This window comes from Anopheles stephensi, chromosome 2 (assembly GCF_013141755.1).
Source record: "Anopheles stephensi strain Indian chromosome 2, UCI_ANSTEP_V1.0, whole genome shotgun sequence".
Classification (NCBI taxonomy): Eukaryota; Metazoa; Arthropoda; class Insecta; order Diptera; family Culicidae; genus Anopheles; species Anopheles stephensi.
The window spans coordinates 2742486-2766107 of NC_050202.1; the positions used below are offsets into that span (position 1 = coordinate 2742486).

Here is a 23622-nt window from a genome sequence, read left to right on the forward strand (position 1 = left end):
TGTGTTTTATTTGCCTTTAGTTAAATATGTCCGAAAATATTAAATATCAAATATCAAATAACAAAATGATTTTTTTAAATTTAATTAATTTAAATCTTCGCTCGGGACTGAGTGTGTCAACCGTGCTTTATACAGCGGTCGACAGAGCAGTACGGCTCAAATCCAACAGATGGCGCTTTTGTGAGTGATTGGCTGAGGAAGTATGCAGTGTCAATGTAGTATTTATTTATAAAACAGCTTATAATTTTGGGGCTTTTTAGTGTACAGAACTTAACCATTGAGATGTCTTAGTTACAAAAAAAGGTTTTAAAATAGAGACACTCCTGGCAGAAGAAGAAACAACCATATGCAACAATCCGCTTGAAAACACACTCACCGACACGTTTTGTACATCGGTATGTGTGTTTTGTACGGTTGCCCCTAGCAAGAGACAGTAATCAACCCTTCAACGAGCTCAACCCAGCCGGAAAACAAACCTCCCCGGAACGAAACGTTCCCTAACAACCGTCTCAATGGAAAGAACGCAAACAAATCACAACACTCGGTTGTTGTGCACGATGCAATGCGTCGTGCGTGTTTCTTTGCGCCACTTTGTACAAAAGAAACCAGCGGAAGTTGGTGCTGTTTATCTGTTTGCGGTAAAAAAGTAACAATTTCTAGCCATTTGCCTGCGAAAAACATACTGTGAGTTTATGTGCAACGCTTACGGTGTAGCGAAATGACGTTGTTAAGGGTGGGCATCGTGCTACTGTTGACCAGTGGAAGTGTACCGATTGGTCAAGCAAAGTATGTCGAAGGTCATCTCAAAACATCCGACGTAAGTCCGACCAACGGAGCAGGACCTCTAGAGCATATTAACTATTGTGTTGATTTGGTCTCCATTTATTCCCCCCAGAATTGGGCATTCTTGGCCAGGTTTTGCTTCTTGTCCGGCAAAGGAAGGTACGAGTATCTGATCGAGTACGAAAAGAAATTGGGCGAATTGAAGCTGCTCCTATACTACGATGACCGAACGCAGTGGCCAGCGGTCTACAAAACGGATAAGGTACATTTGCATTATTAATTCTTGGAATCCATCAGAACTTTCATGAATGCTGCCGCTGTGTTTTTTTTTTTGCTCTAGACATGTACCGAGAAGCTGTCCGTGCTACATCCGGAAGACAATCAGATCGTTCCACTATCACCGCGAACCCCGTACAATCTCTACTCCGGCTGTCATTTGCGCACACCGACCGCTAAAGAATCGCCGGATGATCCACTGCCAAGGAATAGTGGCACTACCACGACTCGTGCACCGCCGACCCCGCGTGGCACTTCAGCCGTGACGGGAGGTGACATCAAACCACCGGACGATGATGCACAGTACTACGATCAGTTCCTGAAAACAAGCACCACGGAGCCAGAATTCCCATTTGAAGAAACGACCACCGGGAATGGGACGGAAGAGTCTCCGTACGAGATGCTACTAACATCGGCAAGCTCCATCCAAGGAGGCGCTTTTGCCGGAGATAATGGTGAGGTGAACCTGCTCGAGAATAGTACCGACTATCGACTGCTGGTGGAGCAACTCTTTCCTGGTGTGGATGAAATGGGAGAACACACGCAACGGTACGATCCACCCACAAACGGGACACGCTTGCGCCGTGCAGCACCACCAACGGGGAAGTACGAAACGCGGCTAATAGTGAGCTGCAGTAACTTCGGGAGCTTCACAAGTTCACGGGAACGATGGTGGTATATCGCGATCGCCAACTGTGATGGAGTTGGAAAGGGGCTGGACGTGAAGTATCGGTTCCGGATGACAAATGGACCGCCGGGAGACTTTTGGCATGAGCATTTCTCTGCCGATGAGATGTGTAAGTGGCACTGTGTCTAGTAGCTTGTCTTTCGGGCGAGAGTTGCCATAGTAACGAGAAGTCTTGTTTCATTTGCAGATATTCCTCCAATTTTGTTGGCCGAATCGATCGCCTACAGCATGCTGCTTCTGGCGGTGTTTATCTGTGCCGTTGAACTCAAGGCGCGCCATCTTTATCACTGCACTTATCGGCTGTTTACACTGAGCGTCCTTCTGCAGTGGTTCGGCATATTGCTGCTCAGTGTCACTTGGACCAAGTACGCCGTGTCGGGAATTGGACCGTTTCCTAACTTTGGAGGCATCTTCACGAGTGCTAGTGAGATCTCCTTTCTTCTTCTACTACTGCTAATGGCGAAGGGTAAGAAAGGACAGCGCAAACAGCATCCTTGAAGCATGAAGAATTAATCTCTGGATGACCCGTTTCAGGCTACACCATCACAAGAGCTCGCCTGAAAACCTGCTCAACGGTCAAGATCACCATCTTCATCAACCTTTACGTGGTTGTGTACGTGTCGCTGTACATCTACCAGGCCGAAGCGTTCGATCCGGGCGAAGTACTCAATCTCTACGAATCTCCAGCCGGTTTCGGACTGGCCGGACTGCGATGTGCCGGATGGGTCTTCTTCATGTACGCCTGTGCGGCCACAATTCGCAAATTTACCGAGAAAACTCCCTTCTACTACCCATTCACGATGCTCGGCTCGTTGTGGATTCTAAGTGGACCGGTCCTTACACTGCTCGGGGTTAGTGTGCTCGACCCGTGGGTGCGTGAGTCCGTCATGCACGGAGCACTCGGTATGGTAGCGTTTGCTGGCCATTTAGCGTTCCTTTGGTTGACGTGGCCTTCGAGAGCGAACCGCAGCTTTCCGTACCATGTGCGGACGAATCACGTGGGTATTTCGCACGGTGAGGACGACGAGGTGACGTATCCGAAACATCCGTACGAACCAACTACCTTGGCGAATCATCACAATCATCCACTGCAACATCAGTATCCTTTGGCACCGTCGGAAACGGTACTGCAGAATGGGCATGGGAATGGGTTTCTGGTCCCTCTGGCTCGCGGAGATGGGTTGTACGATCAATATCTGCGGGAGCGAGATATCTATCACAGTACCTCGACTCCGCTGAGCTATGTATCCTTCCCAGCACCGGCAGGACGGGAGAATGGGACCTCGAACGGAACAAATCATCGAGACCCGGTACGGAACGGTCACTCAATCAATAGTCCGGCGGCAAACGGAGGACCAAGACCGGATGGAAATCCCAGTTCTGAAGCAGAGCAACGCAACAACCGGAACTCACTTGCGCTGGAGGTTGAAGCGGACCTTTCCGGTCATCCTTCGCTTGAGGTAGCTGAGCAGGTGTCGAGTAATCCTCCTCTAAGCGGCAATGGATCCGTCGCGTCCGGACCGATCGAGCGACAGTCGTCCGGGGGCGGTGGCGTTGGCGAACGGGAAGAGAAACGACCCTTTAATCCCTTTTTAGCTGGAGCTAGCAGCAGCAATGGCGGCGCACTGACGTCCGCTGAAGGAGCAAGAAAACCGAATCGCATTATCCTGCCCAGTCTGGAGCATGGACAGCAAGCCGCTAGTCCAGTTATGGTGGGCAGCGATTCAGCGACGGAACAGCCCGCAGTTAGTAATGAAGGTGGCAGTGGTAATGCCGTCCCAAAGCATCTGTTTGCAGCAAAGCGTGATCCCTAGAGGAAGTGTTATTGCACATGTGTGTGTGTTGTACCGTGTGCCGTGATTTACCACTCGTTTCTTTCGTTTGTCTCTTTTCGTTCCCAGTGTTTACGTAGCAGCAGACCAATAAATGATTGATCGGTTCAGTTTCGATTTGATATCTCACTATCTCACCCTTGCCGCCATGTTTGATGTCTAGAGGAAGTGATTATGCAGTTGAGAAGCCCTGGTTCTATGGTTGATATAGGTAATAGATATGGAGAGGCTTCCCCAACTTCAAATCCTTTATTTATCTCAGAAATTCCTCAAAACTCTTATTCCCATAAGCAGGATCGTATATCACGCTCTTTGCCGCGTGTAATAGAACGCTTCTTCGAAGCAGCTCCATTACTCAACCGTTGTTCTAGCTTCAACATCTTTACGGATCGTTTCTCCATCTTGCTTACTACCTTCGGACCAAGCTGCAGGATGTCGCGAACTAATAGATTCTCCTTCAAATGTACATTCATCCCCGAGGTTAGCACAGTCTTCAGACAAGAATACTGATGACGAATAGCCCATCGGTCAAGATGGAGTGTTTCATCTTCAAATTTGATACCAATTTCGGGTGTTACGCCTTCCCGGAAATAGTGCAACACCTCTCGGAAGGCGTGACGCTGCTGTTTGCGATTCTTTTTTGCTTGGTATTTATTGGACGTCGTCGAAAGCTTCTGAAGAATGTCCATCAAATCGGGAAGTTCTTCATGGAGGAAGCTGGGATCGTATTGATGGCCTAGCTCATGCATCAGCGCAAGTGTCTTGCTTGAGGATGTACGAACTGCAAGGTGCGTTTCCTCAAGCATTGCAACCAGATCTTTGGAAGATAGCAGAATGCCTCCGTTTATCTGCTCCACAATCGTTTTCGGTGCCAGGAGTGTTAGTAGTAGCGACCAGGCATTTAAAACTCCAGCATAAAGCTTATTGGTTACACTATACGGAAGGTCCTCTTGAAGGATCTTTTTATGTTGGTGATATCGGGGGAGACAATGATGCCGGTACGCGGACGATTGCGGTTTACAACAAATTAAAACTTATTTATTACATTACACTTATTACACTTATTACACACGCACACACACACACACGCTAAAACTTCGCTCGTCTAACGCGTCCTGTCTCGGCAGCGGCTGGATCAAGAAAGAGGCCGATCGGTCCCGAAGCCCGAACACGAAGGATGAACCGCATGGCACGTCGATCGCTGTCATCCGTTGACAGGACCGAGTAACGGCGTTACGGTCCGGGCCTCCGCTGCTTGGTCGAGTATACACTCAACACCTCCCCCTTTTAATTCAGCCGATACGCGCTGAACCTACGAGGCAGTCTTCTAGTCCTAGAAGATCGTCGTGGTAGCTGTGTCTGCTGGGTGTTGCTGCTGCCACTAGACGAAGCCGCTCGTTGTACCTCCGGTTGCACGGATGATGCTGGCGATGATGCCGGTGCTCGCTGAACCCCTGTCAGCGCCGGTGCTGCTGAAGATGAGGCTGGCTCCGTTGGCAGCGAAGCGGACGGCGACTGCTGACGAGACGTCAAACTCATCTCATCTAAAAGTAAACTAAGGGGAAATTGGTGCTGATCCATCTCGTTCCGTTCTGATGAGCTAGCGACACGGCGGCGGAGCTGATTCACATGACGCCGAAGTCTTCTCTGGTCGTGCGACACAACCTCGTACATGACGTTGCCAATTCTGCGAGCAATCCTCCCTGCTATCCAATTCCAAGAGTTTGCCCGATACACCTTGGCATACACTAAATCACCAGGCTGGTATTCACGAAAGTCATCCTTCGCTGTAGACTCCGATGCTGCAGGAGGGCGCAATAGATGATGAATTGTCCTGGTCGTTCTTCCAAACATCACTTCGGCTGGTGTGCGCTGGTCCAAAGCAGGATTTGGTGTTGAGCGATACGTGAGAAGAAACAAGTCCAGGGCCTCTTCAAGGGACACGTTCCTCGCCCGTATTTTCTTCAGTGATCGCTTGAAGGTATCCACAAATCGCTCTGCCTGGCCGTTGGACTGTGGATGAAAAGGCGGTGTGCGAACATGGTCGATGCCGTTACACTCACAGAACTCCTTGAAGGCCTCGCTGGAGAACTGGGTACCGTTGTCGCTGACCAATGTAACTGGCGGTCCAAATCTGGCAAATATTCCTCGCAAAATAGATATTGTAGCGAATGAGGTAATACTTGCAGTTTTAATGATTTCCGGCCACTTGGAGTAGGCATCTACCGCAATCAGGAAATAGGCTCCCTCCACAGGTCCAGCGTAATCGATGTGTACGCGGTGCCAAGGCCCAGGTGGCTTCGGCCAACATGATGGTATCTGGGATGGTGGTGATTTCGCCGCAGCCTGGCATGCTTCGCATGAAGCAACTCGATCGGCGATGTCGCTGTCCAATGATGGCCAATACACGAAACTGCGTGCAATCGCCTTCATTCGCTGGATGCCCGGATGCCCTTGATGAAGCTGTCTAAGGCATCTCTGCTGCAAAGCTGCGGGAATCACAATCCTCTCTCCGAAGAGGATACAGTCGCCAACGGTCGTCAGTGCTTCCCTTCTGTTGTGGAATTGGGCCAATTCCGCACCATAACTGACCTTGCCTGGCCAACCCGATTGGACGTAGCGGTACACTTCGCGCAGTAGAGGGTCCTTTTCCGTAGCTGCTGCAACTTCTGATCATGTACTCCTGCTCCGGTTTCGCGTGCTTGCTGATGAGCCGCGACAGCAGGTCTGCATTGCCGAATTTATCCGTGGGTATGTACTCGATTTCGAAGTCGTATAGCTGCAGCGCTAGAGCGAACCGCTGCAGCCGGTTGGCAGTATACACAGGAATTCCCTTTTTTGATCCAAAGATGCGCAGCAATGGCTTGTGGTCGGTTTGGAGGCGGAAATGCCTGCCATAAAGCATCTTGTGGAATCGGGTTACTGCAAAGATGATAGCCAGTCCTTCGCGGTCAATCTGGCTGTACCCCTCTTCTGCTTTCGTTAGAGCCCGTGACGCGTGCTGCACCACCTTTATTGATCCATCCGGAAACTTGTGGCTAATGGTGGCTCCGAGCCCAACCGATGAGGCGTCTGCGGCTACTATAATTTCAGCCGTAGGGTCATAATGTGTCAGAAGCAGATCAGACTTTAATATTTCCTTGAACTTTCTGAAGGCCTCTCCGCACTGCTTCGTCCATACAAACTGATTGCCATCTTTCAACAAGTTATCCAGGGGGTATCTCAAATTCCGCATGTTAGGCACAAATTTTCCGTAGTAATTAATGGCACCCAAAAACGAGCGGACTTCATTCACATTTGATGGAGCTGGTAGGTTTACAATAGCATCAATTTTCTTTGGATTTGGTCTAAGGCCAGTACGATCAATTATGTGCCCGAGGTACTCTATCTGATGCGTCTTAAAAGCACACTTCTCAGCTTTGATAGTAAACCCAAATTCTTTAATACGCTGAAGCACCTTGTTGAGATTTTCATCGTGCTCTTCTTCAGTTCTTCCCCCGACAACAACGTCGTCCAGATAGCCAGAAGTGTAACACAATCCGGCGAGCATCGCATCCATTATCTGCTGGAACGCGGCTGGCGCAACCTTTAATCCAGGAGGCAGACGATTGTAAAGGTAAAGACCTCGATGCGTGTTGATCGTTAAAAGGGGCCTGTAACGCTCTTCAATCTCAACTTGCAAAAATGCGTCTGACAAATCCACTTTGCTAAAAAATTTGCAATGGGCCAATCTTGCAAAAATATCATCGGGGAGCGGTAACGGATATTCATGCGGACGCAACGCATCGTTCAACCCCGTCGAATAATCGCCGCAGATTCGAATAGCTCCACTGCTTTTGCGTACGACGACTATTGGTGTCGCCCATTCCGAGTAATCAACAGGTGTGATCACATTCATCTGGACCAGGCGATCGAGCTCTTCCTCTACTGTAGCCTGCATTGCGTATGCAACCGGTCGCTTCGGGCGGAACACCGGACGGCAATTATCCTTAAGCTGCAGCTTGATCTGCGCTTTCGTGCAAAGCCCTGTGCCACGAAAAACTTCCGGAAAACGGCTCTGCAATTCCTTGGGAATCTGTGCGGTCGTCGAAACTTTGGCGCAAAACACATCCATTGGAACGGAGCTAAGAGCAAAAAGGTCAATCAAGTCTGCTCCCAGTAACAATAAATCGACTTGAGCCACACGGATGATCGCCGGCTTGGTAGCATTACAAATGGCAACCTCTGCTCTAAACTCGCCAAGTAGCTCCAGCCTCTCATTAGAGGCAGTCTTTGCGCAAACGGTAGGCTGCACCAATGACGGCTTCCCTACTTTCTCCCACGCTGAACGACCTATGACCGATATATCTGAACCCGTATCTAGCTGCAACCGGATGCCAACTCCATTGATGGAAACTTCCACAAACTTGCGACTAGCCCGTACGCTGCACACCGTGACGGTTTTAGCAAATCGCGTTGGGCGATAAAACTTTCGGCCAGCCCGATGCTTCTGCTTGCGGCAGCGTTCCTCCAGATGACCAACTTCACCGCATTCACGACACTTATGGTTAGTATGCGGACAATCCTTCACCCAATGCAAAGCTCCACAGAACCAACAAGGGTTACTTGGTTTTCCCGACCGGTCATCACGGTGTATGGGACGCGAGCGCAATCCTTTGCCGCGAAACCCATGATGGCTACGGCGCGCGCCATTTTGAATTGCCAACACTCGCTCCTCTTTTTCTCCAATGATCATCGCATTTTGCTTCTTTAATGCCACCAGACGACTACACTCCGCCGATAATTGCTCGAGGGTGATTTCAGCATGTTCCTCGATACGCGAGAGCAGCTTTACCCGAAAATCTCTATCCGTGTCTTCTTTCAGCCCACATACAAAAATCAGACACTTGAGCTGTTCTTCACCCATGCGGTTCAGCTCAAAATCAACACATGCCCGATTGACTCGACATGCGTAGGCCAAAAAATCCTCAGCTTTCGTTTTGACGATTTGCATGCATTTGTAGCGTTTAGTTAAAAGGGATTCTGCCTTGCCGAAAATGGCCTTCAATTTTTCCACGGTAGCCTCAAATGTTAAATCGCGGGGATTACGGGGTAAAATGTAATTCACGTACCTCTCATGCTCCATTGATCCTAGCTTCCGCATAAGCATTCGTACCTTGGCCGCATCGTCAATCCTGGCTGCATCACTGACGAACAGATCCTCGTAGCGCGAGTACCACGCCTCGAACGTTAGACCGGCTTCAGCCTCGAAGCGGAATTCGGTGATGTTTCTCGCCAGCGAGTCCAGGATTTGCTCCGGATTGGCTGGAGCTGACCGATGCTGCTGCTGCGGTTGCGACGCGATTTCCGATACTAGTGGTTGCTGCTGTGATGCACTTGGCGGATGCACTACTGGTAGCTGCTGCTGCGATGCGTTTGTGGGCAGTGATGCTGGTGGCGTTTTGTGACACGCCTGGTAGCGATGGCGGGTGCTGCATCGAAGCGGCTGGAGCGAGCGATGGCGGATGAAGGCTTGTGGGCGCTGATGATAGCGATGGCGAAAAATGTACCGAGGACGCTTGAGATCCCTGCTGCTCGACCGCTGGAGCGTTTGACGGGAGCGGTTGGCCGTATCCGGGTTGTAGTAACGCAGTACCCGGGGTTTCGAACTGCTGCGAGAGACGGCGCTGCTCTTCCTCCATCGATGAGTCCGTACGACGGCGTTTGCGTGAGGAAGGAATTGTTGCTCTGCGTGTGTATCACTTTTTTTTACCAAATTTCCTCGTCGCCACTTTTATGTTGGTGATATCGGGGGAGACAATGATGCCGGTACGCGGACGATTGCGGTTTACAACAAATTAAAAACTTATTTATTACATTACACTTATTACACTTATTACACACGCACACACACACACACGCTAAAACTTCGCTCGTCTAACGCGTCCTGTCTCGGCAGCGGCTGGATCAAGAAAGAGGCCGATCGGTCCCGAAGCCCGAACACGAAGGATGAACCGCATGGCACGTCGATCGCTGTCATCCGTTGACAGGACCGAGTAACGGCGTTACGGTCCGGGCCTCCGCTGCTTGGTCGAGTATACACTCAACAGATCTCTTGTACCATTCTCATTACTGCCAGAATCTCATCAGGATCATTCTCACCAGCGAGGCACAACATTCCAAGAGCATTGCTGCAGTGGACTGTTACACTGCAAGCAACGTTTTCAGCATCCTTCATAGTAGTAATCAAGACCGGTTTCAGCAGCTTATCGATTTGTTGAACACCTTCAACCGCCTCACACTGAATCACTAGCAGCGGAATGAGTTTAGCAGCAACGATACGTTCCTTCTCGTTTCCTTTTCTGAGCGACCTCTCCAAAGCTGACAGTAGCGCCATCTTGCGGTTTGTGAGCGCAGCAGGGATGTAGTTGTGCATTAAAATCTCACGGATAAGGTCGTACGCTTCGATGCGAGTCTGTTGCCGCTTATCAGCTGTATCGTCGATCGCTTGAAACAGTTTTTCTTCAAATTCATCCTCCTGAAGCGCCATCTTGCTGATCACCGTGACGCCAACTGTCAAACACAACTGTCAGTGGCTACTGAGATCTAGTTCGGATGCATAGTTAGAGAGAGAGAGAGAGAAAGCGCATCACCACGCACCGGTTCATATTAAATGCAACAATGAAGCAATAGTTCAATACTTTATTTTCATTTCCACAGTTTTCCACCAAATGAGTTGATTTTTCATATTCTTCAAAATTAGAGTATTTCTTTTTCTTCCAATTTTCTTCAGTAAATCATCTCTTTTTCCTCTCCTTCCCATTACCAGGTATAGTTTCTCCTCTTTCTAAATCGATATTCTTCTCTTCTTGTTTAGTTGCTCTGTTTCACAGTGTTGCTCGCTCAGGTGAAAAATGATTTGTTCCATGCTGGTTTCGTTTTCTTTTTATTGCATTTTTGTTTCATGATTTTCGAGTTCGTTTTCTTAGCATCAATAATCGGTCATTAGTGGGCGCAGGTCCTTTCTCATAGTAACATTTGCATTGCATTGTTTTGTGAGTGTGTTTTTACGTTTGTGTGTGTGTTTTTGTTACATTTTATCTTTTTTGTATCGTTTTCTTCCAAATGCCCTTATTAGTATTTATATCATTCTAGTGCCTTACTGCTTCTCTTTGATTATTTTTTCTCGCTCTCTCTCTTGCTATCTCAATTTGGATTGTTTCTTAGTTCTTTTCTCTCCTCACAGTCCCACAAAAACCTCAAACTTTTGATGCTGAAAGCAAAACCTTACAAAGTAACAGTCTCATCGTGCCACCGCCATAAACCGAACTTTTCCCATCTGTCATCCGGAATTAGTATTAGTAGTTGGAGTAGTAGTTGTGTCCCTCTTTTTCCCAAATGAAACCCCCAAAGACCATGTTAGTGCCAATCAAGTTTTCTTTCCTTCCGCTTTTTTATGCCTCCTTTTTATACATTTTCTTTCATTTCTATGGCCCACCCCTGTTTGGTTTCCCTCCCAAAGAAAACGTAATGCAAGTTGTGATTTGTTTTTCAATGCTTATGGTTTTTTGCTTGTTTTATTTGTTTTGTTGTATTAAAATCAGTTTTTATTTTAATTGTCTTATAGTGTATAAATAAAAAAAACGCACATTTAATCAATTAAGGAAACTCATTATTTCACTCGCTCGCTCTCTCTTTCTCTCTCACACACACACTCACTTTTTTCTCTGTCTAGGTTGCCGTTTACTTAAAAATTAAAAATAAGAAATGGTTCTTTTTCCGTGTTTAATTATCTTTTCTGCACATAATCCCATTTTGTGTGTGTGTGTGTGTGTTTGTGTGATTTTTTTCACTTTTCTTATCTTCTCTTTGTAATGGTATTCACACACATACACACACACGCACGCATTCACCTTTTCACCTTCTTCCTCTTCTAGTAGGGAGTTTTCACTTACTGTTGTACAACTTATCGACTAAATCAAGAAAACAGGGGCGAAAAAAAACCTCTAAACACGGACTTTACTTCCTTTTTTTACACTGCACTACCTCGTCCTTGTTGTGTGGAACCGTAAAACGTAAATTGAGCTAACGTAACGAAAAATACGTAAAAAGGCAGCAAAGCAAAGGTGTAACTCTAGTACGAAAGATAAAAAGTAATGGAAAGAAGTGGGAAAATGGAGTAACAAAACCAATACAGAGACATAATAAAAGCAAATTGAGTTATACGTATGTTAAAAAAGAGCTAAGATAAAACACAAACATAAACGGAAGAGAAGAAAAAAAAACAAACAGCTTGTTCAATAAATAAACTACCGTAACGCACACATACATACGTAAACCCCTAAGCAACACAACAGACACGCACGCCATTGTGCCAATTGAAAACTATATAGAACGAATTAAGAAGTGAAAAAGAAGAACAAAGAAAAACGGTTCTTTTTTTGAAAAAGAACACAAATTTGATTAAACTAAGTCTATACGCGGAAGGACAAAAAATAAAAACAAAACAAAGAAACAAAAACACTACTCTAGCTCAAAGGAGAAAGTGTTTGTGAAAATGAAAAACATGAAACAAGTAAATTAAACTTTAAAATTTGAATTCAACCTAACCGGTCACGCACAGACCACTCACACACTCGCGCTATTTACATACACACTTTCGCGCGCACACACACACACACTAATATATAGCTCTCGATTGTTGGAATTTAAAATTAGAATAAAATTATAATAATATAATAATGAATCAGAATGATACGCTCTACACGCTCTAATGCTAGGCAATTTCTATCTCTCACGCTCTCTCTCTCTCTCTCGCGCTTCATCTTTCTCTCTCTCACACACAATGTGCTACTATAAACGAAGGATGGTTTGTTTCCCCTATGCATGTACGTGTGTGTTTGTGTGTTCCAGCAGCGAACAAAAAACATAGGAAAAGTGAAGATGAAAAGTGTCTGCAAGAGAAGAAAATGCTTAAGCAAAATCAGTTCAATCTCAGCTCTCACTACATCTCGCTCTCTCTCTCTCCGGCTCTGCGGCTCTCTACTCTTGTTTGTGGTTCTGGTTTCATTGTCTTGTTCTGTGTGCCAACCGTAGTAGTTGCAGCAGCAGCAGCAGTTGTAATAGTAGTAGTAGTAATCATAATAATAATAGTAGTTGTTTGTGACTCATTTTCCCGTTCATTGCTTTTGCTTTTGTTGCTTCATCTACCTTGTTTTCCTGTAAGAATCTCATTGTTTTTTTTAGTGTTAAAGTGTCTCTCTCTCTTTCTCTCTTTCTGTTTTTTTTGTTTTATACATCTTCTTTATCACACGCACACACACACATGCTTATACAGTGTACACACAAACACTTCAACCAAAAACCTCTCTGCTGTTGCTATTTTCGTGTCTGTTTTCTTTTTATAACGCTTCGTTAAACTATATCTTTCTCTCTTTCGTTCTATTTCTCTTTAATCTGCGGAATTATAGTTTCTGTTTTGTATAATTATTTTGTTTGCTTTCTTGTGTTTTGTTTGTTTAATCTCTTGGTTGCTTTCTGCTCTTCCTTCGTTTTCTCCTCTTTTTTGTTTTGTTCTGTTGAATATGTTTTGTTTGTTTTCTTCCACCTTCGCTTCGTGACGTTCCTTGGGTACTTCCTGGGTGTATTGCATACTTTTCCATTCTCATCACCGTTCGCCTACATCACTAGCAGTACTATTTACAAGTAACTTAAGCTTTCTTTTCCAGTTTTCCCTCGTGTAGGTTCAGTTTGTTTTGTTTCATGTGCTTGTAGGTAGAGGTTTGCAGAGTTAACATTTGTTTGTTTTACTTTGTTTTGCTCTGTTATAACTGTTTGTCTCTTAGTTTTATGTTTTCTATTTCAATTGCTTGCTGCCATTGTTCGTATTTAACTGTTTTACCTGATTCTGATTCCGTTCTTTCTCTCTCTCTCTTTTCATCTTTAAATCATCAATTCTGTTTTTTGTTTATTAAAAAATCGCTATTCCATTGCTTTGAAAACAGCGCATAAATTTACTGCTTCTTCTTCTCTAAATAGTTTCTGTGGGTGTGTGTGTGTTTTTTCTTCTCTTTTTCTTGCTGTGTGCTGTGCTGTTATGCGTTTGTTGTTTATGTGAGTGTCTTGCATGTTTTTTCTTCTTTGTGTGTGTGTCTGTGTTTGTTTTTGTAGTTCCTTACACTTATAGATTTTTTTTTTGCTTCTTGTGCCACCACTACTGCTGACGGTGTACTGCTTACTGTACAAAAGATTAAGGGAAAAGGACTTTTCTCCCCATTCTTTATCCTGTTGCGTGTGTGTGAGTGTGAATGTTTTGTTTTTTCTTTTAATCGCTTCCCAGAGCTTAGTGTAGTTTGGCTGCTTTTTCATGCAATTAATGTCTCTGTTTTCTTAATACGCACACACACACACACACACAGCCGCAGCAACAACAGCAGAGTACTGCATTCGTGTGGGTTTTTGTTTTTCTGCTTTCTCTCTAAACTTTAAATTCCCTCCCTTAAAACCTATCGCTACACCATAATAATAATAATCATAATATATGCTACAAACCTTTCGCCTTACTCCTCCCTTTGTTTTGCTTTTTCTTCATCACACTAGGATTTCTTCTCCTTCTTCCTGTTCCCCCTTCTTTTGCACCGATCCTTGACACCGGCCTAGTTTCGCTTTCATTCCACGCACACAGCCCTGATTCTGTCTGTCTGACTCGGTTCCCTTCTCCTCTCACACTACGATCGGTGGTCGGTGGAAAGCTTTCTTTAATAAAACAAAAAATCGAGATCTATTAGAGCAACTCCATCCTTCCACCCCTCCCAGAAACACACACACACACGCGCGGACAGAGTTCTTTTTGTGTCTTGCAATAGTAACAACAGCAGCAGCAGTAGCAGTCGCTTAGTTTTTGGCTTCGCAATTGTAGTTTCAAACGTTCTCCTGCTTCGTTTTGTAGATCGTGTGACACTAAAATACTATAATACAAACTGTCACCACTCCGCGTGTGCCAGTGTGTGTGTGTGTGTGGAGTGGTTTTAGGCTTCTCATCTCCCCCCCCCCGCTCCTTCGGTCCAGTTGTCTTAACACATTAAAAATTTGTACAGATGTGTAGATGTAGTTCTCGACGACTCCTCCGTCCGGATATATCTCTCTGGTCTGCCTCTTGTGGTTTACTTCGTATGACTCTCTCTCTCTCTCTCGTTCGGCATCTCTTACGCCTCGAGTAGGATCTTGTGGATGGTGGGATTGCTGCTGGTGGCACTAGTACTGCTGCTACTACTGCTGCTGCTGCTACTGGTGGCCACTACCACGGTCGTTGCAGTCGCCACCGGTGAGATGGGTGCGGGCGATGTGGAGGAGGAGGACGAGGAAGCTGCAGTTGGCAGGACCATGGGCCGCTGGACCACAGACACCACACCGACCGGGGCCGGCGACGGTGACTTCTTCGACAGGTTCAATGGTTGCTGGCACGGATCGAGGGAGGTGGTGGTGGTGGTGGAGGCGGCGGCGCCACTACTTCCGATGTCCACCTTCAGCTCGATTAGGCGCGGTGAAGGGGTGAGCGGCGGGGCGACGACTACCGACGATGGGGAGGCCGGCGGTGCCGGTGAGGTCATCGTGGAGTGTGGTGACTGGAAGTAGCGGATGCTCGTCGACGAGGAAGAGGACGGTGAGGCCGCGGACGGTGGTGAGGACACGACCGACAGCGACGAGGAGGAGGACGAAGAGGAGGAGGTATCCGGTGGGGTGAGACTACCCGGGGAAGGTGTCTGCTGGGCACGGTGCCCTGTGGTCGTGATGACGCTGGCCGCTGCACTAGCGCCACCGTGGATCACCTGCTGGAACCTGGACCCACCACCGAAGGGACAGCCGGTCGGGGCCGATGCAGGGCTCGACGAGGAAGAGGACGAGGAGGAAGAGGACGGTGCCGGTGACACGGCGGACACGGTGAGATGGGGCGAAGCACGCTGGAACACCCCATTGGCCATGTTCGGTCCACAGACGAGCAATCCTCCCTGCTGCTGCTGCTGCTGCTGCTGCTTGATGTAGTTCTGCTGCTGTTCCTGTGCCGACTCACGCATGATGTAGTTGTGGATGATGTCGGTGCGCTTCATCTGCTCGGGCGTCATGCGCGGTTCCTCCATCAGCGATTTGGCCAGCACGGAGTGGGTGCTCGAGAGGGACGAGTAGGTGCTGTGGTGCTGCCCGCTGACCGGTGGCTGCGGGCTGGACCTCGCCGACGCGGACTGCAGGAAGCTGCCGCTGCTTTGGTGGGACTGCGTCTGGGGTCGCGTTAAATGCATGTGCAGCTGGGACTGGTGGTGCTGCGGTGGCGATGGAGCGGCCGCCGTCACGACGGATGATTGCTGCTGCTGGGGCTGGATCGGGGCAGGTCGGGGTGAGGAAGAGGACGCAAGCACGGTGGTGACCGCTACCGGCGACGATGATGCGGACGTGGTAGAGGAGGAGGCCGCTTCCGCTTCACTCTCGCGATGACGCATGGCGCGGAACTTCTTGTGAGGTTTGTACGCCTCGTCCATTAGGCTGTTGGTGTCGTACAGTGGAGGTGCCTGCAGCACGCGCTTCAGCACCGGCATGTTCTCCACGCTCGCATGGCGCGCCAGCGATTGCTGGGGGTGATGATGGAGTGATTTGGCCTGGTTGCTGCTACTATCTTCCAGGGCCGGATCCTCGAGGGACGAGCGTGGGCTGGAGCAGGACGAGGAGCCGCTGCTGACGCTGCTACTGGCCGGTTTCGGGTGGAGCAGCAGATGCTGGTGCTGTTGCTGCTGCTGTTGCACTTGCTGCGGAGAGGGATTGTCGTGCTTCTCGTTGCCTGACTCAATGCCGGAGTCAGTCGGCGAGTCTAGCTTGCGGTACCGCGACACGTGATGGTGATGATGGTGATGGAGATGACTCGAGGCGGACGAAGCGGACGATGCCGACGACGACGATGAGGACCCGACCGACCGGATGACGGGCGTAATCGTTAGTCCATTCTGGGCCAAATGTTGCGCCGTTCCGCCGATCAGATCATCCTCAGCTGACGACCCGGAGCTGGCACGGTGACGAATGATGGGACAGGCACCGGACAGGGTAGCGGCGAGCAGCGGGGCAGCAGCCGAAGCTGCCGACGAGATGCCACCATTGTGGTGATGATGGTGATGGTGCAGGTGGTGGTACTCGGACGAGGAGGATGACGAAGAGGAGGACGTTTCCGTGGACTCCGTGCTCGACACGGAACTCATCGGGCTTTTGGCGATCTCGACCTCCACCTGATTACCATCGCAGCTCCAGCTGGCGGGGCTCTTCGCATCCAGTACCGCTCCCTGATCTTCCTCCGCCGACCACATCTGCTGCCTGAGCAGTTCCTTGTGCTCCGTCCGGAACACGACCAGCTTCTCCGTGTGCAGCGTGCTGAGCGTGCGTAGATCGGGCATTGTGCGCAACAGTTCCTGCATAAACTCCGGCTTGTCCGGTCGGTTCTGGGAGATGACGGTCTGCAGGCAAGCCTTCAGCTTCGTGTACATCCGCTCGATCAGCTCCACATTGCGCAGTCCGGGCCGATCGGGCGTGATCAGCACGATCGCACAGAACAGTCCGATCTCGGCGTCCGTGAGATGCATCGAGTTCATGCGCTCGGCAAAGTTGAACGTGGAGTCGACGAGGAACCGAGCGTTCGCACCGTTCTGGATGGTGTCACGCCGCATCACCTGCCCGTTCAGACAGATGATCGAGTTGATCGAGGTGTCAAACATGCAGATCAGCCGCACAAACAGCGCATCGAAGAGACCCGCCTTCAGGAGCGTGAATTTGTCGTCCTGCGTGAGCAGCTGGAAGCCGGGAATCATGCCGGCAAAGTCGATCACACCCCGGATGACGTGTGCGAATCGCTGACTAAACTCCTGCTCCGATTGTAGCTCCGGTGCTGGGTTGAGGGGACATGCCTGCAACGAAGAATAGAGTAGAGAACGAGAAATGAGAGATTAGATTAGAGTGTGTGACGTTTACATTAACGAAGCACTCGCAATGCTTCGCCATCTCCAACACCATCGTGCCCAGTATGCAAATCATCTTGACATACACGCGTCTAGACGTGCAAGCGGTTCAAGGTGATCACTTTATCGTCCATCTGTAGCGCCCGGAAGCAATCCAAGACGGTTCAGGTCGCTTCTTGAAGCGGGCAAGCTTCCAAAAAAGTTTCCATCGCTCACCAAACGCTCCAAATTTGCCACACTAAGCAAGCGGTGCGCGAGATTAGAGCGAGAGCGAGAGCGAGAGTCCGTGTGCCATCTCCATCGCACCGGGTTTTGCTTGGCAACTTGGATGGAGAAGCAATTTCGATACATTTGTCAGTGTGGCCGCCTTCTCAAGGTCGACGAACCTGGCGTGGAGGTTCAAGGTTTCGCGTATTGTGCTCCGGTGTGAAAAAAGGGAGATAGCGAACGTGAGTAAGCGAGAGAGGCAGGAGCATTTGTCTACGCAGTTGTCACGTACGGTGTGTGTGTGATAAGCGAGTATATAGCGAGGTGGAGGGATCTGCGATGGAGATGAGCCGTTGACACGTTGACAAAATGGAGGACACACAGCACACTCAATTCCAGTAGCTGCCTTCGTGACGCTTTTGTTTGCTTTTTGATAACAAAAATAGCGACGAAAAAGGAAAAATAGACGGAAGAAGCCGCTTTATCAGTCACCGGAACAGCGAGAAGCGCGTTCGGGGGGAAACGATTACAGAGCACAGGTTATTGACTTTCTGCTGCCTCTACCCTGATGACTTAACAGCTTGCTTTTTTGGGAGTGTTCTATGCGTTCTTTGTTCTCTCGCGGTGTGTGTGTGTGCATGTGTGTGAGCTATAGATAGTAGTCAGCACATTCCGCAAACAGTAGATTGTGAAACGATGCGGTTAATTAATCTCAGTAGGCATCTCTCTCTGTCTCTCTCTCGCTTGCTCGCCGTCTAACCTTTTATCGGTCATTACCGGTCACGTTGTCACGTCTTTTGCAAAATGGAAGGCAGTAGCGTGTGTGTGGTTTTCCTTCCCCTTCCCTCCTTCCCTCTCGATCCGATTGTGTTTCCTCGTGTGCGTCACGGTCAGTATGATTGTTGTTAACGGTGCCTCATGTCTCTCTCTCTCGCTCTCTCTCTCGCTTGAACTTCAATTTTCAAGGACAACAACAGAACCGTTACCGTGTTTGTAGCCATGTAGCGGACTATTTGCGCGACAAACGATTCCCTTCTCTTCTCTTCTTCTCCCCTGTCCGCTTCCTCTCACTCACACCCCTAATTGTCTCCACATGGCAACGACTGCGCACACAGCCACAGAGACGGGGGAGAGCGGACAAGATGGAGACGCATGGCCACCGACGACATTGAACCGAACCTGTGAGTTACACCGCGTACCGGGAACTGAACGTGTGAGCCGCCTCTCAAAATTAATTCTATTTCCGCATTTTCGTAGCACATCACCACCCGGTTCCCGTTCGGCAACCTCCAACGTTCGTGTGTGCGTCACGCACTCCACGCAACACCAACCAATGTTGGACCGCTTATCGGTCATTCCGGGTCGGCCACGATCCGTTCCAGCACGATAGCTGCGAAAACCCCTGGGCAATGGCATTTCTCGGAAAAGCGTTCGATCTGGGAAGGGGGTGGAAGGGCGTTTGCGATCGAAGCAACAAGATTCATCGCCACTCATTTCACCCGATGATGGGTGATGGCAAGATGGCGGATCCCCGGGAAAGGGAGTATAAACAACACAACAGGAAGTCGATCGTTCTCGGGAGGTTCGCCACATATCTCACGCCACACACACACACACTTGGAAGCAAGCCACACGAGCAAGCGATTAAATTAGCGAAACACAATTTCAAGGTTATCGCGCAGCAGTCTGCTACCCTCTCACCTCATCTCACCCCATCCCCCCGTGCAAACATTCCACCCCACCGTCACTTACTGGGGCGGGGATTTCTGTTATCGTTTGCAAACCCCCCGTGTGACGTGATGAGAGCCAACGGTGCGATAAAGAGCGAGCGCGCGCGCGGGAAAGAGAGAGAGAGTGATTCTTCTTTTGAAATGACGTGATGAGTGGCGTGAGTGCTCGCTTGTGAGTGACCCCTCGGCAGCTCACCAAATGCCGTTGACCTTGAGAAAGGTTCCTCGTTTGGTGTGTGCTTTTTTTTGGGGGGCCGATTTTGAGCGCGAGCAGAATATTCTAACCTCAAACTTGTGCTTCTTCTTGTGCTAGACACGGCGGATCACTTACCAATGTCGGCATCGAGTAGCTCGGGCAGTCGCGGGCCCGCTGACGCATGGCGGCGACCTTTTCGCGCGTAAACTCGCACGTTTCGATGTGCGCCTGCAGTACGCTCGCCAGCAGCCGGGGCTGATCGTCTAGCTCGCTGGCAAGGGCCCGCTGGTTGCCGCGGTTCTGTGTGCTCTGCTGCATCGCGGCCAGTATGCGGGCCTTTTCCCGTTTCGGCACACGCCCAAACCTGACGGCTGTTGTGGAGAGAAAGAGAAAGGGAGAATGTTTAGATTACTGTGTCATTACTTTAAGGGATTTATTTGACGGAACTACACGAGTTCTAATGCGATTCGGGTACTGGTTTCCGTTTCCTCGTGCTGCGACCATGGTTGCGTAGACTCATGCAGAACGGAACACAAACCACAAGCGAAGCGGAGCGTTTCCTATTCCAACTGCCCTTGCTCCATTTGTTCCACGTGCGCGTCGAGGACATGCGCTACTTCCGTTCCGAAGACATCCGGATCGAAGACGCTTGTCCCCAAAAATGCATTGAACGTCCCTGACCTCTTCCTGCCTGCCTGTCTGTTTCCCACCACTACACCGAACAGTTTCGCACAGGCTGTGCATCAAAAACTGCGGAAGACGTCCTTCGCCACACAAAAAAACCATGACTTATTGCCTGACCGAGGTGAACCGAGACGGCCACCGAGGAGACCGCCACCACCATCTGGCACCTGTGTCTGGCGAAGGTTAAAATTTACCGATAGTTATAATCGATCGATCGCACCAACACCAAACCATGTATATGATCGATGACCCTGGACACGTACGCTGAGCTCCCTTGGCGATACGAAATGCGATCCGATCGCTCGATAGGAGGGAGGTCGGGTCTGTGTTCCATCATGCACACGCGCGCGCGCGCACTCTAAGTTCCGCATCGTCATCGTGCCTTCAGCTCCACCAGTGTATGTCACCTCGATTTCTCGAGATCGAAGTTGACCTCAAAATAAAGCAGACAAACACACACAGAAGAAAACGAAAAAAACGCACCGTGGAAAGGTCGAAATCGGCGATTTATTTCAGCGAGTCTCTCTAAACTGCCCACTTCCGGCCATGTCTCGCGTCTGTCTGGGTTTGTGACCCACCTTTTTTTTTTTTTTTGGTGTGTGCTATTGGTGCGCTTATTGAGGTCGGCGAGAATTCTCCGGATGAGTTGGTGTCACTCTCACTTTCCGAAAAGCTAACCTACTTTAAATCCTGCCCACATACTCTCACTTTTTCCACCACGGGGAAGGGGGTTGAGTTTGTGTTTCTCGTTTGCTGCCGCGTGTCGGATCATATGATCTTTTCCGGTTTTGTACAATGCGTGTGCTACATTTCGATCTGTGTGTATGATCGAGAAGGATGGCGAAAGGAGCACACACCGGCAGAGCTTGTTTGGCTTTAAATGGCATGTGACAGTCGGATAGAGCAATGGCACCCGTATAAAGCAAGCGCGTTGGTTGAATGACCCCGATCATCCTTTCTCCAATTCACACACGTGAGAAGAGGAGGCCCATTTTTTTTAGAAGTAACACCTTTCCTGCCTTTCTTTTCAGACTGGATGAAAGTGGAGAAGGTGATGAGATATCAATTCTAAAGCTGGGTGGAGCATATGAACAGCATATGGGGTTTGTGGATTTGTGTTGACTATTTTGTATTGAGAAGTAATTAAAATTAGTTTTCGAAAATAGGTTTCTTCTTGATGCTCCTCTTTTTCCAATGGCTTGCTCTCATTTACATTGGCAACCGTCTGCGACTGAAGCCGTTTGTCTTCACTTTCTGTTTTTTTAAATTAAAGAAATTCACAAATGCTAGACGGTCGATCACCACCACCAAGCTGCTGTGGCTGCTGCTATTTTGATGGGGCTCGTTAGTTTGGAGAAAACAGACCGAACGCAGCTGCCCAAAACCGTCAGCCACCAGCTGATGATGTGCGGCGGGAGAAAGGCACCACCGTCTGAAGAAAAAGTAGGTGAAAATCGTGGCCAATTCTGTTCCCGCTCTCTCGTGCGGCTGCACCACGCGAACCGAGTGGCAAAAGAAAAGTGAAATGAACCGGTATGATAGGGAGTCCCCCCGCCCCCCCCGCGACGGATGGGCTCGAAGCCGTGTGGTGTATGTTTTCGTTAAAACAATGCAGCCCAACACAACGGCACCATCATTACCTCCTTACTGGCAAGGGGTGTTTTGGAGTGGAGTATCTCAAACAGCCCAGCACAGGGGAGATCGAAAAGAAAACCGGCACACGCGCTTCCAGCAGCAGCAGCGCCAGTAACCACAAAAGAAAGGCTCTTTATCTCTTCTCTCTCTCTCTCTCTCGCGCGCGCACGGTCTGTGGCGCTTTCTTTTGGATCGTGATCGTACAGAGGGTGAAATGGAAAATCCGAAGCCGAACAGCTTGCGCTTCGGAACAACAAAATGGGAAGGAAAATAAAAAGGAAAAGTGTGTTACTTTCTTGACACCGTATCATTGGGCACAGGGGAGAAGAGGTTAAAGAGATAAAGAAATGGGTGAGAGATAAAAAAAAAAGCTGCCCTGGCGGACCCACTGCCATTACACGAGAATAGTGTGAAAAGTGAAATGGTATGCTGCTTATGGATATGCTTGTTGATTCAGTTAACCAAATTCGTTAATTGAGAATCGAAAAAAAAAAATTAAAAATATTTTGTAGAAGTGAAGTTTACAGTTTAGTAAGACAACGTTTGACTTTTACAAGTTCAATGTCCAACCCAAGAGAGCACATAGAATACAAGAAATGATTAAAACAATAGACGGATCACATTGAAACGAAATGAGAAACAAGCGCAAAATATTATAAGTATGTCTTTTTGATCACCAAACTCTACCTTTTCATTTGGAACGACAAACAATCTGTTCTCCACACCCTTTTTCCCCCTTCCGAACAGGGTGGTCGGTCCGCTGTTGTGGGTGTCAGAAATGAAAAGTCCCAAAAAACAGGGGAGCAAAGGAAAAACGGTTCGAAAGTGAAGGTGAAAGTTGAACAGCCGCACGCCCGCATATTGAGATCAGATATGAGCAGATGGTTTGTTCTTGTTTTTTGCCCGACCCGCCATATTTGCAACAAATTGTGGCGTTGTTGGGTGTTTTCCTGTGCTTTGAATTTCACCATTTCAATTAAGTACAGTTGTGAATGCGCGCGTGTGTGTGTGTGTTTGTGACCCTGGAGGAAAAGAAACGGCCTCTGCCCTTTTGCTAACAATGGCACGGAAAAAGGGCTGATCTCTCTCTCCTTCTCTTACTCTCTCTCTCCTTCCCTTACTCTCTCTCTCGCTCTCTCTATGGGTGTCCTATTTGCTCCATTAACCTCTAGTGACCTTTTCGTTTGCATATTTCCGCCCATTGCTTTCTTCTGCTTGAATTCGTTGTTTTGTTTTTCGCACAGAACCTCTACCCCTACTTTCTAGTGGGGTCGAATCGAGCCACACAATGGGGCGGAATCGGCTGCTCTTTCCGGCTAATTTGCGCTTCCCCATTTTCAATTTTCCCATTTTGCGCGCCCGGTGCCCTTGACCCTAAATGAGTGACAGTTCGGCTTGTGGCCCTATAGCGATCGGTGTGAGTGTCTTTTGCCGTGTAAACCTTACGGGGTGGCTTCTCACCCATTCCGGGGGGGGCGACGACACTAGGGGTTGGCGATCGACGAGGAAAGAGAAAGCTCTTTAGAAAGCCAACCACACTACCTTTTTGCACTCGTTCTCTCGCGATACGGAGGGCGAGCTTGGTACTTTCTCTCGCTCCGTGCGGCGTGCGGGCTTTCGC

At 48.8% G+C, this 23622-nt stretch overlaps 2 protein-coding genes across 9 annotated transcripts in view; one reads left to right on the top strand and one right to left on the bottom strand.

Moving 5' to 3' along the window:
- The first annotated feature begins 178 nt into the window (after positions 1-178).
- Positions 179-3711, top strand: LOC118508116 (transmembrane protein 145-like). The gene is made up of 5 exons (XM_036047614.1): positions 179-817; positions 896-1045; positions 1124-1856; positions 1935-2213; positions 2282-3711. The coding sequence occupies exons 1-5, from the start codon at positions 719-721 to the stop codon at positions 3559-3561; spliced, it is 2541 nt and encodes an 846-aa protein (XP_035903507.1). The 5' UTR covers positions 179-718; the 3' UTR covers positions 3562-3711.
- Positions 3712-11101: 7390 nt separating this feature from the next.
- The window catches only part of LOC118508117 (ecdysone-inducible protein E75), an 88352-nt gene continuing 75831 nt past the window's right edge, over positions 11102-23622 (bottom strand). For 7 of the 8 annotated variants that reach the window (XM_036047616.1, XM_036047615.1, XM_036047620.1 and 4 more), the window contains 2 exons: positions 19818-20053; positions 11106-17498 (listed from right to left, as the gene is read on the bottom strand). In XM_036047616.1, coding sequence (XP_035903509.1) covers positions 14763-17498; positions 19818-20053 — 2972 coding nt within the window. In that variant the 3' untranslated portion in view covers positions 11106-14762. Of the gene's footprint in view, positions 17499-19817; positions 20054-23622 lie in introns of all 8 variants that reach the window. The other variant, XM_036047617.1, reaches the window with a different exon arrangement.